At 36.2% G+C, this 14,856-nt stretch overlaps 1 protein-coding gene and 1 long non-coding RNA gene across 4 annotated transcripts in view; both read left to right on the forward strand.

Moving 5' to 3' along the window:
• LOC144056699 (uncharacterized) overlaps positions 1-5,628 on the forward strand; it is a 46,180-nt gene extending 40,552 nt beyond the window's left edge. For both annotated transcript variants that reach the window (XM_077573705.1, XM_077573706.1), the window contains exons 4-5: positions 4,292-4,456; positions 5,104-5,628. In XM_077573705.1, the coding sequence (XP_077429831.1) occupies positions 4,292-4,456; positions 5,104-5,219 (281 nt within the window). In that variant the 3' untranslated portion in view covers positions 5,220-5,628. The remainder of the gene's footprint in view (positions 1-4,291; positions 4,457-5,103) is intronic.
• A 1,618-nt stretch (positions 5,629-7,246) lies between these two features.
• LOC144057002 (uncharacterized) lies at positions 7,247-14,480 on the forward strand. 2 transcript variants are annotated; one of them, XR_013295153.1, is made up of 4 exons: positions 7,247-7,289; positions 7,678-7,737; positions 11,456-11,595; positions 14,229-14,480. It is a non-coding gene; the product is annotated as an uncharacterized LOC144057002 (long non-coding RNA). The 2 variants fall into 2 exon arrangements; XR_013295152.1 differs by lacking the exon at positions 14,229-14,480 and having other exon boundaries at positions 11,456-12,002.
• Positions 14,481-14,856: the final 376 nt, after the last annotated feature.

Consider the following 14,856-nt stretch of genomic DNA (forward strand, 5'->3'; position numbering starts at 1 on the left):
GTGTATGTGGTCTGAGCAGAGTTCAAGCTGCCACACAACTCCAAGCTTGTCAAGCGGGCTGTAGTGATAGCAAGACAATACGGTTCACCTTCAAAATAAAATCACATCAAAGACTGCGGTGTCAAGCTCCACACACAAAACATTGTTTGGACATAATTCATTCAAGTATTTACATAATGAAATATATGAAAATATTTAATAAATATTCATTGTTTTTGTATGTATATTGTATAGCTAGATGTCAAATGTAAATGACATGTATTTAATTGCATTATTAAATATTATAAAATAAAAAATAAATGCATTTGAACCACAATAATTAAAAAAAGATGTAAATGCATATTAATAATTTTTTTAATCAAATATACTTTAATGAGAAAAGCATAACATTGAACAACAATAAAATAATTTAAAGTATAATAAAAATGTGATTAAAATGGGTTAACATTTTATAAAATAAATGTTTGTAAAAATATTAAAAATAATTTTAAAAATGGCAACAATGATAAACATAATTCACAAAATAAAAATAATAATAATCTTACAATTTTTTTTTTTTTTAAACAAAATTATTTTGAAAGTATGAATGCCATAAAATTAAATATATTGATTTTAGCCACAATGGAAATATTTTCCAAGCTACTTCAAAAAGTTTTGATTTTTGTTAATAAACTACTGTTAAAATATTATAAAAAGAAAAACGTTGTTGAACTACAGCTCAATACAGTTAAAAGTTATTGATTAAATTGTTAAAAATCCAAAATAAATATTATTAGTAATTACATTTTTAACTCATTTACTGCCATTGACACCTATAACGTCAAAAATGAATTTGAACTATTTCTATTAGTTTAACTCCCCCCCCCCACTTTTGTTAACAAGAGTATGAAAACCTAGACATTTTTTTATATAATATTTTTTTAATTAAAAATTATTAAAAATTATAATGAATTTTTTAAATTGTAATTAATCGCATGACTTCAATAGTTAACTCACGATTAATCACAAATTTTATATCTGTTTTAAATGAACAATTATTTTTTTCTAGGTTTTCATACACTTGTTAACAAAAGTGGGAAAAACGTTAAACTAATAGAAATAGTTCAAATAAATTTTTGATGTCCATAGCCATTGATGGCAGTGAATGAGTTAATAAAGCATATAAAAATACCTCTATTTGCCTTAGAAAAATATAGTAAAAAAAAAAGGTAATAAAATTATTTATGAAATTATTGTAAATAGTAAGGTGAAAAAGCGTTATGTAAATGAAGTACCATTTACCATAAAAATATCAAATATATTTAAAACACCATTAAAACTCAATTTACAAAAAAGGTTTATATTGCGCAAATGTAGCTTGACAGATAGCTACAGTGTGCTAGACCAATTTAAAATATGTCTTAAACATCTATGAGGCATGGGAAATGTGATGAGATTTATTATGAAAGGTGCTGACTGGAAACTGTTACTTTACTTTTCATGTGATCCTTGTGTTTGCTTTTGTGTGTGTGTGTGTGTGTGTGTGTTGCCTAGTCAGGCCGCACCCGCTGTGGAAATAAAAGACCATTGCGCAACCTGAAAACCACCAGACATCCTCATGGTTTCGTCATATGTGTCATATATTAATGTCACGCGTTTCCTGTCCGATTTGTCCTATATAGATTTGCCATCATTGAGGCAATAGTTGCTCTTCAAACAGTCTTCCTGTCTATGCTTATTTTGCCAAAAATGCATTTGTGCGTGATGAGTAATGATCTCTTTCACTTTTAGAGTGGAAGGTTACGGTATGACAAGAATGTCTTCCCTCTCTCTTCTCAGACCGCCTGTAGAAACCAACAGGAATACACATTAGCTAATACAGGAGGCATATTGTATGATGGAAATTGATTTTCATCTGCTTGTATGCAATTAATTGTCTCTCTCGAGTACCGGTCCACCCATCACATAAAATAACACAAACTTTTCAGAAAGATTTTGAGCGTCATATTTCTGAAAATGTGACTGCGAGCAAGCCCTTCTGAATTGTGCCTGATTGTGATGTAACAGTCTGGCTCATTTGCATAGCTCCGCCCCCGCACCCTGGTAAATTGGCCCTCTCTTCACTCATGCAGACAAATTCACTTACAAATTCCCTACTTAAGACAGGCACTATGTGTGTGTATATATATATATATATAATTGATACATGGATGTTCCCTGTAATTTATTACTTGCCAGTCCAGAGTGGATCCCGCTTCTCTCGCCAAAATCAGCTGTGATGGGCTCCAGCTCATCCACATCGCAAATGAAGACAAGCGCTATAAAATCAAAATGGATGGAAGCGCCCCGTGAGTTATGGAGGACTAATCCAGAGTGGATCCCACTTCTCTTGCCAAATAACAATGAGAGGCTCCAGTTTAGCCATAACGCTAATTAGCAATAGCACATGTGCAATAGATTGTGGATGAATGTCCAGGGTGTGCCCTGTTTTTTTTTTTTACCAAGTCAGCTGGAACAGGCTCGGGACCCTAACGACGACCAGCGCTGTAGAAAAATAGATGGCTGGATGATATGATGGGCATTCCTCTTTGTAACGTCACCAGCAGATGGCGCAAAGAACTCGTGCTGTGTGGAGTAACTAAAACTACTGCTACAATTACAGAAATGTTGTAATAAAGAGCTCATCCATGAGAGGGCAGTATATAATCACAAATCACATCTACGCCCATCCACACGTCACACTTTTTTCATGGAAGCAGTCAGGTCGATAAAGGTTGGTCGTTTTGTACAAAGTGCATTTTGTGATTGGACCAGTCACTTGTTATTTGATTGAAATCGTTTCCATTTGTGAGAATTCTGCTAGTGATATGTAAAATTCAATTATTTTAAATGTACTGAACCAAAATAGCAACAAACAAATGATGATCATTATAAAATAACGTACTGTAATATTATTAGATTAGTATGACAATACTGTTAGAAAATGTAGTGATATATACTTTATTGTTAAATAATATAACTACTATAAGATAATTTACCATTTAAAATTTTTGTCCTGTAAAAAAAGTCTGAAAATAATAATAATATATATATATATATATATATATATATATATATATATATATATATATATATATATATATATATATATATATAAATATATATAACGCAATAAAAAAAAAACATTTCAAAAGATATTATTTGTATTGTCAAAACGTTATAAAAACTAAATACTGTACAATTATTTAAAGCACAAAAACACTTATTTAAAAAGTTCTTAAACTGATTTATTGTTGAAATCCTATCCTGGCTTCTCATCACTGGCTGCCCGTGCAATTTAGAGTCCGTTTTAAGATTCTTTTACTTGTTTTGAAATCTCTAAATGGTTTTGCCCCACCTTACCTTGCTGAGCTCTTGCACCCCTACGCACCTGCTCCGTGCCTCAGGATCGAGCCTTTGCAGTTGCCGGTCCCTCCCTTTGGAATGACCTTCCGCAAAATATTAGGCAATCTCCCTCTCTATCTACTTTTAAAACACGTTTAAAAATCTGTTTATATTCTTTGGCAAACTTTATTTACTTGTAATGTTTGCTTTGTTCTTGTTTTACTTATCTTTACTGCATGACTGATTTATGTTCCATGTACAGCACTTTGTATACAGCAATGCTAATTTGAAAGTGCTTTAAAAATAAAGTTGAATTGAAATATTCTTTAACTCATTCACTGCCATTGACGGCTATAGACGTCAAAAACTAATTTGAACTATTTCTAGTAGACAATTAATTGTTATTAATCGCATGATTCAATAGTTAACTCACGATTAATCACAAATTTTATATATTTTCTAAATGTACAATTTTTTTTTTTTAAATGTTCATACTCTTGTTAACAAAAGTGTGTGTGTGGGGGGGGGGGGGGGGGGGAGTGAAACTAATAGAAATAGTTCAAATGAATTTTTGACGTCTATAGCCGTCAATGGCAGTGAATGAGTTAAAAAGAATACATTTTGATATTAGACAAGTTTCAGTTATTTTGATGTATGTAATGGCCTCTTTTCATCATTTTGTCTGTGCATCCTCACCTAAGCTCCTTATATTTTCGAGGGAGGAACATGGCGCAGAAGAGGACACCGGTGAAGGTTTTTAACCAAGTGACTCAAAGCCTCCCTCTTGTCTTTCACTCTTATCACCTTCTCCGCAGCCTCGTCGAGGCCTTTAATCCTGTTAGTAGTTGAGAAGCTGTGTGCTTTGTCGTTGTGAAATAACACGCCACCATCCTCCAGGCTGCTTCCTCTTCTTCTTGTCCCTGCGGAGATGTAGGAAGAAGGCTCCTTAGGCACCAGGCAGGTGGGCTGGAGACACATCAAAGCTCTTGCTGCATGGGCGAATGTCACCTTCAAGTGTGTGGATGGAAGCTTGACAAGTTCTCCCAGACATCGACCAATCAGGGAGCGAGCTGCGAGACACGATTGAGCGAAGGTCAGAGTCGTTCAAAATCATTTCATTACAGCAAGTGGTTGCTTTGCTTTCTGCCGATAATTGCTTTGATCTTGACTGTAATCTTCATCTTGAAATTCATTAAAAATAAATAAGTGCAAATAAATAAGAAAACATTTTTATATTCATTTTTTCATTAATATTATTATTAATGATTACATTATTGAATGAAAATAAAATACATGCATTTGAACCACACAAAAATAATTTAAATGGCAATGATTAAATATTTGTTTAAATATTTTAAATACAAATATGTTTTTAAATAATAATGCAATATTTTGGAATTTAAAAAAAAATCATTTAATTTGTAAAATTATTATCCAAATATTTTTTTACTTGAAATATAATAGAAACCATTTCTAAAAGTCATTAATTTATATTGTTTATATTGCTAAAAGATGCAAAAATGAAATAATATATATGAAATAATTCATATACTTTTGTTTTAGCTAGAATAGGATTTTTGAAGTTATTAATTTAAAATGGTTAAAATAGAAAAGCATGTTTGAACCGCAAATTATTCATTCTATAATTTTTATTTATAAATAATAATAATAGGATTTATACTGTATATTGCATGGACAGACAATATAATAGCACACAGTCATTTATTGTTTTTCTTCTAGAAAGAACAACCAATATTCGTGCTGATGAGCAAAGAGAAGAGTTGGGACATCTCAATGAACAGTCTAGCTGTCTTATATTACCCGGCACACCAGAGATACTCCCACAGCTTCCCTGATCCATTATAAAATAAATAAATAAATAAATAAAAACACCATAGTCTTCCACCACCCTCCCTCCCACACACACAAACACACTTTTCCATTGGCAGATCAATTAAGAGATTGCATGGACAAGATGGAGGGTGCGGTGAAGTGCAGGATATCAAATGTACGTCTAATGCGTTGTGTGCAGAATATGAGCTTCACCATCAGGGGAATTATCGACAAGATTCGTAATGGGGGAAGGGGGCTGATGATATATTTGACCTCCCGCCTGCCATTTCCTGCCTCCAATGTATTTACTGTAATACTGGCATCCTCATGGTAATGAAAATCGAATGCTGAATTGCTTACCTTGGCCTCCAGATGCATCCTTATATGTTATGTTTGACAACAAGGCTATTAAAAAAAAATATATAAATAAAACATACCGTGTGTTTTAGCACAGGAAATGTATGATCCCGCCCTTATTTGGCCATGAGCATGCGTCATCATTAGCGAGGACATACACGATGGCTGTAAAAGGTCCGAGGGCAATTTCACCATCAATTTCACTCTCAAGGCCTTCCTCCCCCATCTTTAATTTGAACTTGTCCTTGCCCCACTCTGGTGAAGTCGCCGCACGTGCCACTGGGCTATACGATGAATGGATGGATGGATAGCTAGACGGATTAAATTATTGTTAACGCATGAAAAATTTGAAGTGAAAATGTATTTGAAGCTCAATCCATGAACACAATCCAATACATGACTATGGACATTTTTATGCAATTGTAACTGATAACAATATCAAAGTCATCTTTATTAAAAATTGAATGAAAAGACAGAAGTCTAAAATCCACATGCATCACTTTGCATTGGAGCACAAAAAGCATTGATTACAAAACCTGACAAAGGAGCAGAGAGGGGCTCATATGATCACATGGCCTACACACAAGCACACACGCAAACACACACGCGCGTCAGATCCCCATCTCGCAGAGGAACCAAAGCCCCTCCACTTCCTGCACACACATGCACACTCTATCACGTCGGAGGAAAAATGGCAAGAACAATGTAGGAGCCCATCTAGAGGATTGGTGTGAGTGTGTGTGTGTGTTTGTGTGTGCTGACTGTGAGATTTGAGGTGTAGTGAATACATTGTCTGGGCTTGTGGGGGCTGCTCTGTATTCAACTCAAGCATGTCCCAGCTCCTTGATAAAAATGCATTACTTGCACCTCTACTTGGGGGGTTGGGGGGGGGGTGGTTACAGTACTGTATATGGTGTGTGTGTTTGCTTTTTTTTACATTAATAATAACATTTTGCTGCATGGGTGCACAGCAGTTATAAATTGAGCCCTCCAGAAAATCATTGGCGGTGTAATTGCTTCCACTTCCGCTTGTCACTTGGGCTTTGGTGTTTAATTACACTCAGCCTCTGCTGGAGTAAAAAAAACAAAACAAACAAACACTAGGATAGTAGACCGTGTTTGCTGCTCTGATTAAATACAGTAGCAATACACAACATTCTTTTTTCCTCTTTTTTCCCATGACTACTACAACCAAAAAATGCTATAGTATTATTTTGTATAAAATATTATAGCAATAATAAAATATATTTAATCCAACTATGTGTATATTCAGAAATTTGATTAAAAAAATATATTTTAAGAAGTAAATACATATTACAAACAATAAGTGTGAACTGTGAGTTGCTCACAAACAACAAACGACACGCTCGTTCATCATCACCATCTGAGTCCTTCAACGCAACGTACCCACACACGCATGTAAACATATTACACTTCATAAGCGGTGATGTCTGAGCTGAGCACTGAGCTGCTTATTGGAGCACGATGTCACACCAGAGGACGCAAGTAAACGCTTAAAATTGAGCATGTTGACATTATTTTTGGTCCAAAGACGCGCTCACAAATTATTAACAAACCTCCCGTAAGTACAAAGCAAAATGTTTAAAAATGTAGTAGTAGTTTCACTCCGCTCCAGCAGGGTGTGCTAGTGTTTATATACGCTGGTGGCTGCGTACCAAATACATGAAGGAGAAGACAAAAAAACATGGATGATAAGAGAAGCTCTGACAGCAAAGGTAAGATGTTTTGTTTTTGTTTTTGAATGTGTATCTTTTATTTTTTTGCACTTTTATTTTTCATGCTAACTATTAGCTACTGGCAGTACAGCACAAGCCTATGGTTCTTTTAAAGGGACAGTTTCTTACAGAGACAGAGAAAATGTTAATAAACTGAACTTAATTTTTTTTTTTGGGGGGGAGGGGAGTGCTGTAGTCATCCAGTTCAATCAAGTTGAACCGTCGCTGTTAAACCCTGAGTACATTGGATATAAAAAGTGTACACACCCCTTTCAAAGGCCAGTTTTTGTGGTATATAAAAATGTTCCTGCGTTTTTTTTAGCAGACGTTTTTGTGCTTACAATGACTTGCATTTTAACTGTTCGTATTCTACTCCACTTTATTTAAGGCCCCAGTTCCAGCTGAAGAAAAACAACATGATTCTGCCACCGCAAATGCTTCACTAAAGGTAGGGTGTGCTTTTAGTGCTAATTAAATGGTGTTACGTTTCAAACTCCGGTTGCAACATTTTATCTGCATAGCTTTTGACTCAGTGATACTTTTATTTTTAAAGTGCTGTACATATATAATAATTTACTTTTTTATCTTAACTCAGGTGCTTACTGTACCTTGCGTCGAGCTCATTAGCAGCTATTCCGCCATTTATCGCGTACCTTTCAAGACCTCTGCTGTCAAGATAGCTGTCTATCTCCTGCGCTAACATAGCATAGCTAACTTTAGAAGGAGCACCACAGAAAGTCCACAAAAATTGACAGTTAGGCGCAAACCGATACGTTCCGAGTGAAAATTTTTAGTTATGTTCTCTCGTAAAAAAATGAGTGTTCTGCTTTTCGTGTGACCTCTTCAAGCAGCCCGAGGTGCTCACTTTCAGCCATTGCTAATTGCGCTAGTTGGTATTTTAACATGAAATGGCATCACCCCCTTGTTACAAACCTTGTGGGCTCTTGGTACTCCGCTTGTGCAATGAGTCAGGAAATGTGTGTCACTGCTTCCAGGCCACATAAATGTATGATGTCGCTCATCGCCGCCACCGGCGACCATCCGCACGACTGCAAATTCGGCTCATCGGAGCCAGATGACAAACAGAAAACATCGTCTTAGTGGGAGCTTGTGTCTATTTTTAGTGCGAGTCAACTGAAACCATAAACCCGCAACATAAAACCTTAAAAAATTTAGTGTGCATTACTCACAAATGTGTATTATTCATGTCGGGCCTTGGTCTCTAACCCCTGAGAATAGCGTGGCTCTATTGTAGTTCCAGAATCTAGAGCACTGCTAATTGTTTCATGCTAATTACCCAACGTTAGCAAGCATGCTAGCAGGGATCGTGCTAAAATACCTTCAATCTAATAATAGTAGGTTGCTCAGGCTGTATATAATGACTATCTTATATAAAAATGACTTTTTGGGGGGGGATGAATTGGTGCTGGAGAGACTCAAAGAGAAGCTAAAATTAGCAATAGCGCATGTCTCTGTGGGCCCGAGGCTGTGTGTGGTTCCTGTGAATGTGCATCTCCAACGCATTCCTATATCCACCCGTGTTTGTGTGGCGTGGAATCAGTGGCCCCCCGGGGCTCCAGTCACAGACTGTCCAACTGGTTTTAGCGGGCAGTTGCTCCTGGGGGTCTCGCAAAAACACAGGGGTGGTTGTTTGCAACAGACGGAGCCTCACACTGTGGCCCTTGTTGACCCCTTGAAGGGACCGTGACACGATTTCACATTTATGATTCTTGTCACGATGTGATGTATATCATTTGCTACTTGCTTTTTCCCAATGAGACCATTAACTTGTTAGCCGCCAGACCAAAATGTTAGTTACGCCTGCGCAGTCTAATGAGAAACAATACAGGCTTTGTTATTGATTAATCACACATTTTAATCAAATAAAAATGTAGCCACCCTCAAATAATGGCCTAAGTGATATTTTGACATTTAAAAAAATAAAATAACCATAATTGTCTATCTCTTCAGGATGCTGCTAAAATCGGCTATTTTTTTGTGTTTTCTGTCAAATAAAAAAAATAAATATTATTATTATTATTATTATTTTAGGAAGGTGATAATATGCATTTCAATATCAAAAATACTCATTTTGCTTGAGTCCACCGTTGCTAACAGCCCAAAAAGTTGAAAGCATTTTTTGACATTTGTGTAGAACAAATGCTAATGCTAACATAGGGCTTGGCAATAAATCGAATTAATTCGATACATCGTCCTTTTTAAAAATCGAATCGTTGAAAATTTGCTACATCGTGAAATCGAATTTTGTCTTTTGGATTATTAAAAGTTGTGTTTCTTATGTTCTGCTACATCAAAATATTTTGTGAGTTATAATTTTGCACAAGTGTCAGAATTTACAAGACATGTTTACAATAGCCAATTCCTTAATTGTGGCATTTAAGCACAAACTATGAATGCTAAGTTTATGTTAAACCTGATTTAGAATCAGTATACATTAGTGTTTAATTCAGCAGGGAATCAAATGATCCCCCCCCCCCCCCCCACATTAAGCATCAATGTAATGTTTCTTTCCAAAGTCACACCGCCACCTACTGGCCTGGCTGGCATATTACAGTTTATTTGCAACACACTTGTCTTTACTCAGTCATACCTTTTTGTTTACATTACATTTACGTTATAAAAATGTGTCAAGCGCGTAAATGCACTTAAGCATTCAAGCTTGCACGTGAAAGCAGACAATTGACACACATTAATGTTCTCCCCTGTATCAACTATTCAAAAAGCTCTAACTGCGTGCAGACATGCAGAATAAAAGCAACTCGCGTGAAAGTTTAATATGTTATGAAAGAGCTCCGCTGCCGCCTTCTCGTGGGGTTCTATTGTACAAAATGTGACCCCCAGAAAGCTTTGCTCCCAAAATAAATCTCTTTATTCAAGTATACATGGAGATAAGTGACTTCCCAAGTCAATCTATCTTTTACAAATTCCCATGAGTGGTTCACCAACATGGCTGTGCAGTGACATTTTTGTGTTGGTGGGTTATTGGGACTCAAACCGTTGCGCCCTTTAATTGGCAAGCCGCAAGCAGCTGCACGTACTTTGAGATTCAAAATGCACGTTTCATTTTGGGACGTTTTTAGGGGAGGACTTAATCACAGGGTAAAGAGACCTCCGTCCACTTTCGCTGTCTTCTACGCCTACTTTAGCTTTGTCTCATTTGTACGCTTCATTGGCCCTCACCACTGTCTTTAAGCCGCCTCTCACATCCAACGTTAACATTTAGTTACAATCAAACCTATTAGAATGAAGCGCTTAGCTATGCTATTAGCCTATTATACAGCTATGCTATGCTATGCTATAATAGGGTGACCATATTCCCATTTCCCCAAAAAAAAGAGGACACTTGCCCCGGCCTTGAAGTTGTGTTACCAGTTGCAGTTACACAGTGCACTTCACCTTCTATTAGTCACACAATGGAAACCGGACATTTTCTGGAATTTATAAAACCCCCGGACGCCTGAACAGGACGTAAGAAAATGGACTGTCTTCCCAAAAGAGGACACATTTGGTCACAGTTTAATTGTGTGTGTGTGTGTGTTTTTAAATAAATATTCAAAATACAATTTTATTTAACGTTGATGTTCCAAACATTTAAATTCATTATTAAGCCCTATTTTGAAGCACATTATTAATATTCAAACTGTGTAGTGTTACAGTGGTTTACAATACTATTAACTATACTTTTACTATACATTTAATTTTTTTAATTTAAAAAAAAAAAAAATAGGAATTAATGTTTTTGATGAATGTTTAGGACGTTCATTTCATTCATGACTTAATACTATTTATGTTTGCCACTCACTCTCTATATATTTGCACGATTCCACACCAACCCAAGATGAACTTGAATGAACTTCTAAGCCGAGCAATAAGTCAGCAGAATCAAAACAAGTCAAACTCTTGTCCTTAAATGGACTTTGCCAATGGCTGTCAACATTTTTAATTCCAGTTAACTGTATATCTTCTACCCAAAAAAAAAGCCTCTTCTGCTACACAACCACACTGTATGCCCAGGACCTCATTTAGCTGTGACACACACTCACGCACACACACATTCCACTGCACTGCTGCTGTTCATCCTCGGGGGAAGTGCTGAGTGTCTCATCTCATCCCATCATCCTCCTCTTTCTCCTCCTCTTCCTCAGACTAAAACGAAGCGCAGGGATGTTTCCACTCTCTCGTCCCACTGCTGCTTCCTAAAAAGTGGAGCTCTTCCAGCTGGAGAGATGCTTGAAGAAAACAAAATGGGTCACCTAAACCTGACAACAATACACTTTCCAACAAAGTAACCGAAACATTGCACAATCATATTTTTCAAAAAGTGGAGAATGAATGGATGATCAGTCGAGTTTTATTATTTTTATTTAGTTGTTTTTTTTCTGGCAAACTGTACGGTTACATTTTCCCCTTCCAAATATGGGGAAAAATTTGAATTGTTCAAAAATTGAAATTGGGGATGACCGATACCAGGCCAATACCCAATCTTATTACAAGGTATTAGTACTCACGACGGCGGCCAATACATGTATCGGTCATCCTCTTGTGGCAGTTTTACAATTAGGAACTAGAAATGAGGAGAATACAAAATTACCATTAACTCATTCACTGCCATTGACGGCTATAGACGTTAAAAAATCATCAGAACTATTTCTATTAGTTTAACTTTTTTTTCTCACTTTTGCTAACAAGAGTATGAAAACCTAGACTTATTTTTATTGTAAATCTAGAACAGACGTAAAATTTATGATTAATCGTAAGTTAACTAATGAAGTCATGTGATTAGTTACAAATTTTCATCGCCTGACGCCCCTAATTTAAAAAAAAAAGGGGACGTCAGACGATTACAATTTTTAATCGTAATTAATCGCATGACTTCAATAGTTGACTCACGATTAATCACAAATTTTATATCTGTTTTAAATTTACAATAAAAAAAAATCCTAGGTTTTCAGAAAAAATGAAATGAAATGAAAAAAATGTTAAACTAATAGAAATAGTTCACATGAATTTTTGACGTCTATAGTCGTCAATGGCAGTGAATGAGTTAATTTTAGGTGGTCTTAAGAAAAAAATGCTGTTATTGAGGAAGAGTCGTAATGTGATTCTGAATTTCTGTCTATTCTGGACTTTGAACTCGATTTGTTTTCCCAGAAAATGTCAACTCTCCCTACATTGGTGATTGAAAGAGCAAATTCAGCTTCCTAAAAAAGGACTTCCGTTTACTAAATCCTTTCCGTTCTTCATCCTGTGTGCATGTGCTTCGTGGTGGGCTTATTTTTGCACAAGCTTCCAGGAAATATAAAAAGCAAACTTTGCAGTTCCCCAGCTAGGCTGTCCTAATTTAGTCCATCTTAATTAGCATGAAAGTACTTGGATATACTTTTTAATTCTTTCGCCTCGCATGCTATTAAAAAAATCTGGGGAGCGATGATATGCTGACATGAGCAGGAAAGATGGAGATGAAGAAGAAACACACATGAAACTTAAAAAGACGAAGTGTAAGGTGCAAGTCACATATTTCATAGTCATTTAATTCTCCAAGTTTTATGATTAGGCTACATCTCATTTCTTCATGAGTTCTGTCCAAAGCAAGAATCTTAGCCTCGAATGGTAAAGGCTCGAATGAGAATTCTTCATCCAGATGTTGAGGCATCGGGTTAAACCCGATAGATATTGAATGATTTCGGGGCAAGATGGCCAAGTAACAAAACCAAAATGATCCTTCTCTTAGCTTTCGGGGATCAGTGTCAAAGCACGAGTTTTAACTCGTTCACTGCCATTGACGGCTATAGACGTCAAAAATTCATTTGAACTATTTCTATTAGTTTAACATTTTTTTCCACTTTTGCTAACAAGAGTATGAAAGCCTAGATTTTTTATCGTACATTCAGAACAGATATAAAATGTGTGATTAATCGTTAGTTAACTAGTGAAGTCATGTGATTAATTACAATTAAAAAAAATAAAATAATTATTATTAAAAATAAGGGGCGTCAGACGATTAAAATTTGTTTTTGTAATTAATCTCATGACTTCAATAGTTGACTCACGATTAATAACACATTTTATATCTGTTATAAAAGTGCAATAATTATTTTTCTCGGTTTTCATAAAAAATGAAATGAAAAAAATGTTAAACTAAGACAAATAGTTCACATGAAAGTTTGACGTCTATAGTCGTCAATGGCAGTGAATGAGTTAAGATGCTGATGTTTTGCTGACTCGGTGAGCTAAAAAGAAGCCAGCAGGTTCTGGAGCGTTCTCTATTTGGGCTCCAGTACAGCATCATATCAACTGTTGGCTACTTGCAACTGGGCTCATCCCAAAAGTGGGATTTTTGTGATCACTTCTCAAAGGATTCTTCTTCTCTTTTTTTTCCTCGCAATTTTTTTGTTTCTCGTCCAGATGAAGGGCAGGACATAGTTGACTTGGTGAACTGCAGGTCAGACTCTTTTATGAAAAGGGGCTATACAGTATAAATAACTTGACTTGAAAATCTGCATCAATGTGTGACGTAAAAAGTGACGCATGGAGTCAAAGTTGACTCGTGTTGAGTAACAGGATGAACTGTTAAATAACTGTGCGTGCGTGCACGCGCGCGTGTGTGTGAAGTGGAGATTTGTGTTAAATCTGGATTAATGATTGCGAGCAGGCCCCCATTTGGATCACTTATGACTTAATGAAAACCAGGGCGGGGACGTTGGCACCCTGTGGCGACCAGTGTGCGCGTGTGTGTGCGCGCGTGTGTGTGTGTGGCTGTTTCATAAGAGCAAAACCCTACAGAGATAATACCACATAATTAAGGTTTTGCTTGAAGAGGGAACTGAAGAAGCTTCATGACAATTGATGCAATTTTTTGTCATTAGTACAGTCATCCAATCATCAACACTACAGTCTGTAATTTTTTTTACCACACAGGAAGTAAACTGTAGCAGCATTCCTTGCATTGGCATGAGGGGGACTGACGGGGGGGAACATTCCTGTGCAATTCAGTCCACCTGTCAAGAGCATCCACATGCATCAGTCATGGCTATAGAGGAGGCAGAAGATGAGGAGGGGAAAAAATAACGTAAAAATATACGTCTCAATTGTGCCAACTGAGTTATTCAGAGTTTAAAAGATTTTTGTTAATTTTCCTAATTTAAAAAAAAATAAAAATCCCATTGGGAATGAATGTGAAATCCATGACAAAGCTAGGCATGTTTTTTTTATGGCATAGAGCAGCCAACATATGTGACACACACCTTCATTTGGACTTTGAACTTACTTTCCAAAATGAGTGGAAACTCATACATGTTTTATTTTATTTTATTTTATTTTATTTGCCGTCCTAAAATAGGGTGTAATTGCGCCTCCACTACAGTAGGTGGCAGTGGCACTCATATTGTCAGAAAGTGCGCAAGGAGAACGAGCTCCTCTGCAGAGGTATATTTACAACCAATGATACTATTTATAGTCGCGGCAGAGAGTTGGAGTTGGAATTTTACTTCAATCACTGCTTGGCAAATAAACTTTCGTAAGTGTGTATCACAAAATCGCTAACTAT

Source organism: Vanacampus margaritifer, chromosome 8 (genome assembly GCF_051991255.1).
Source record: "Vanacampus margaritifer isolate UIUO_Vmar chromosome 8, RoL_Vmar_1.0, whole genome shotgun sequence".
NCBI classification, from domain to species: domain Eukaryota; kingdom Metazoa; phylum Chordata; class Actinopteri; order Syngnathiformes; family Syngnathidae; genus Vanacampus; species Vanacampus margaritifer.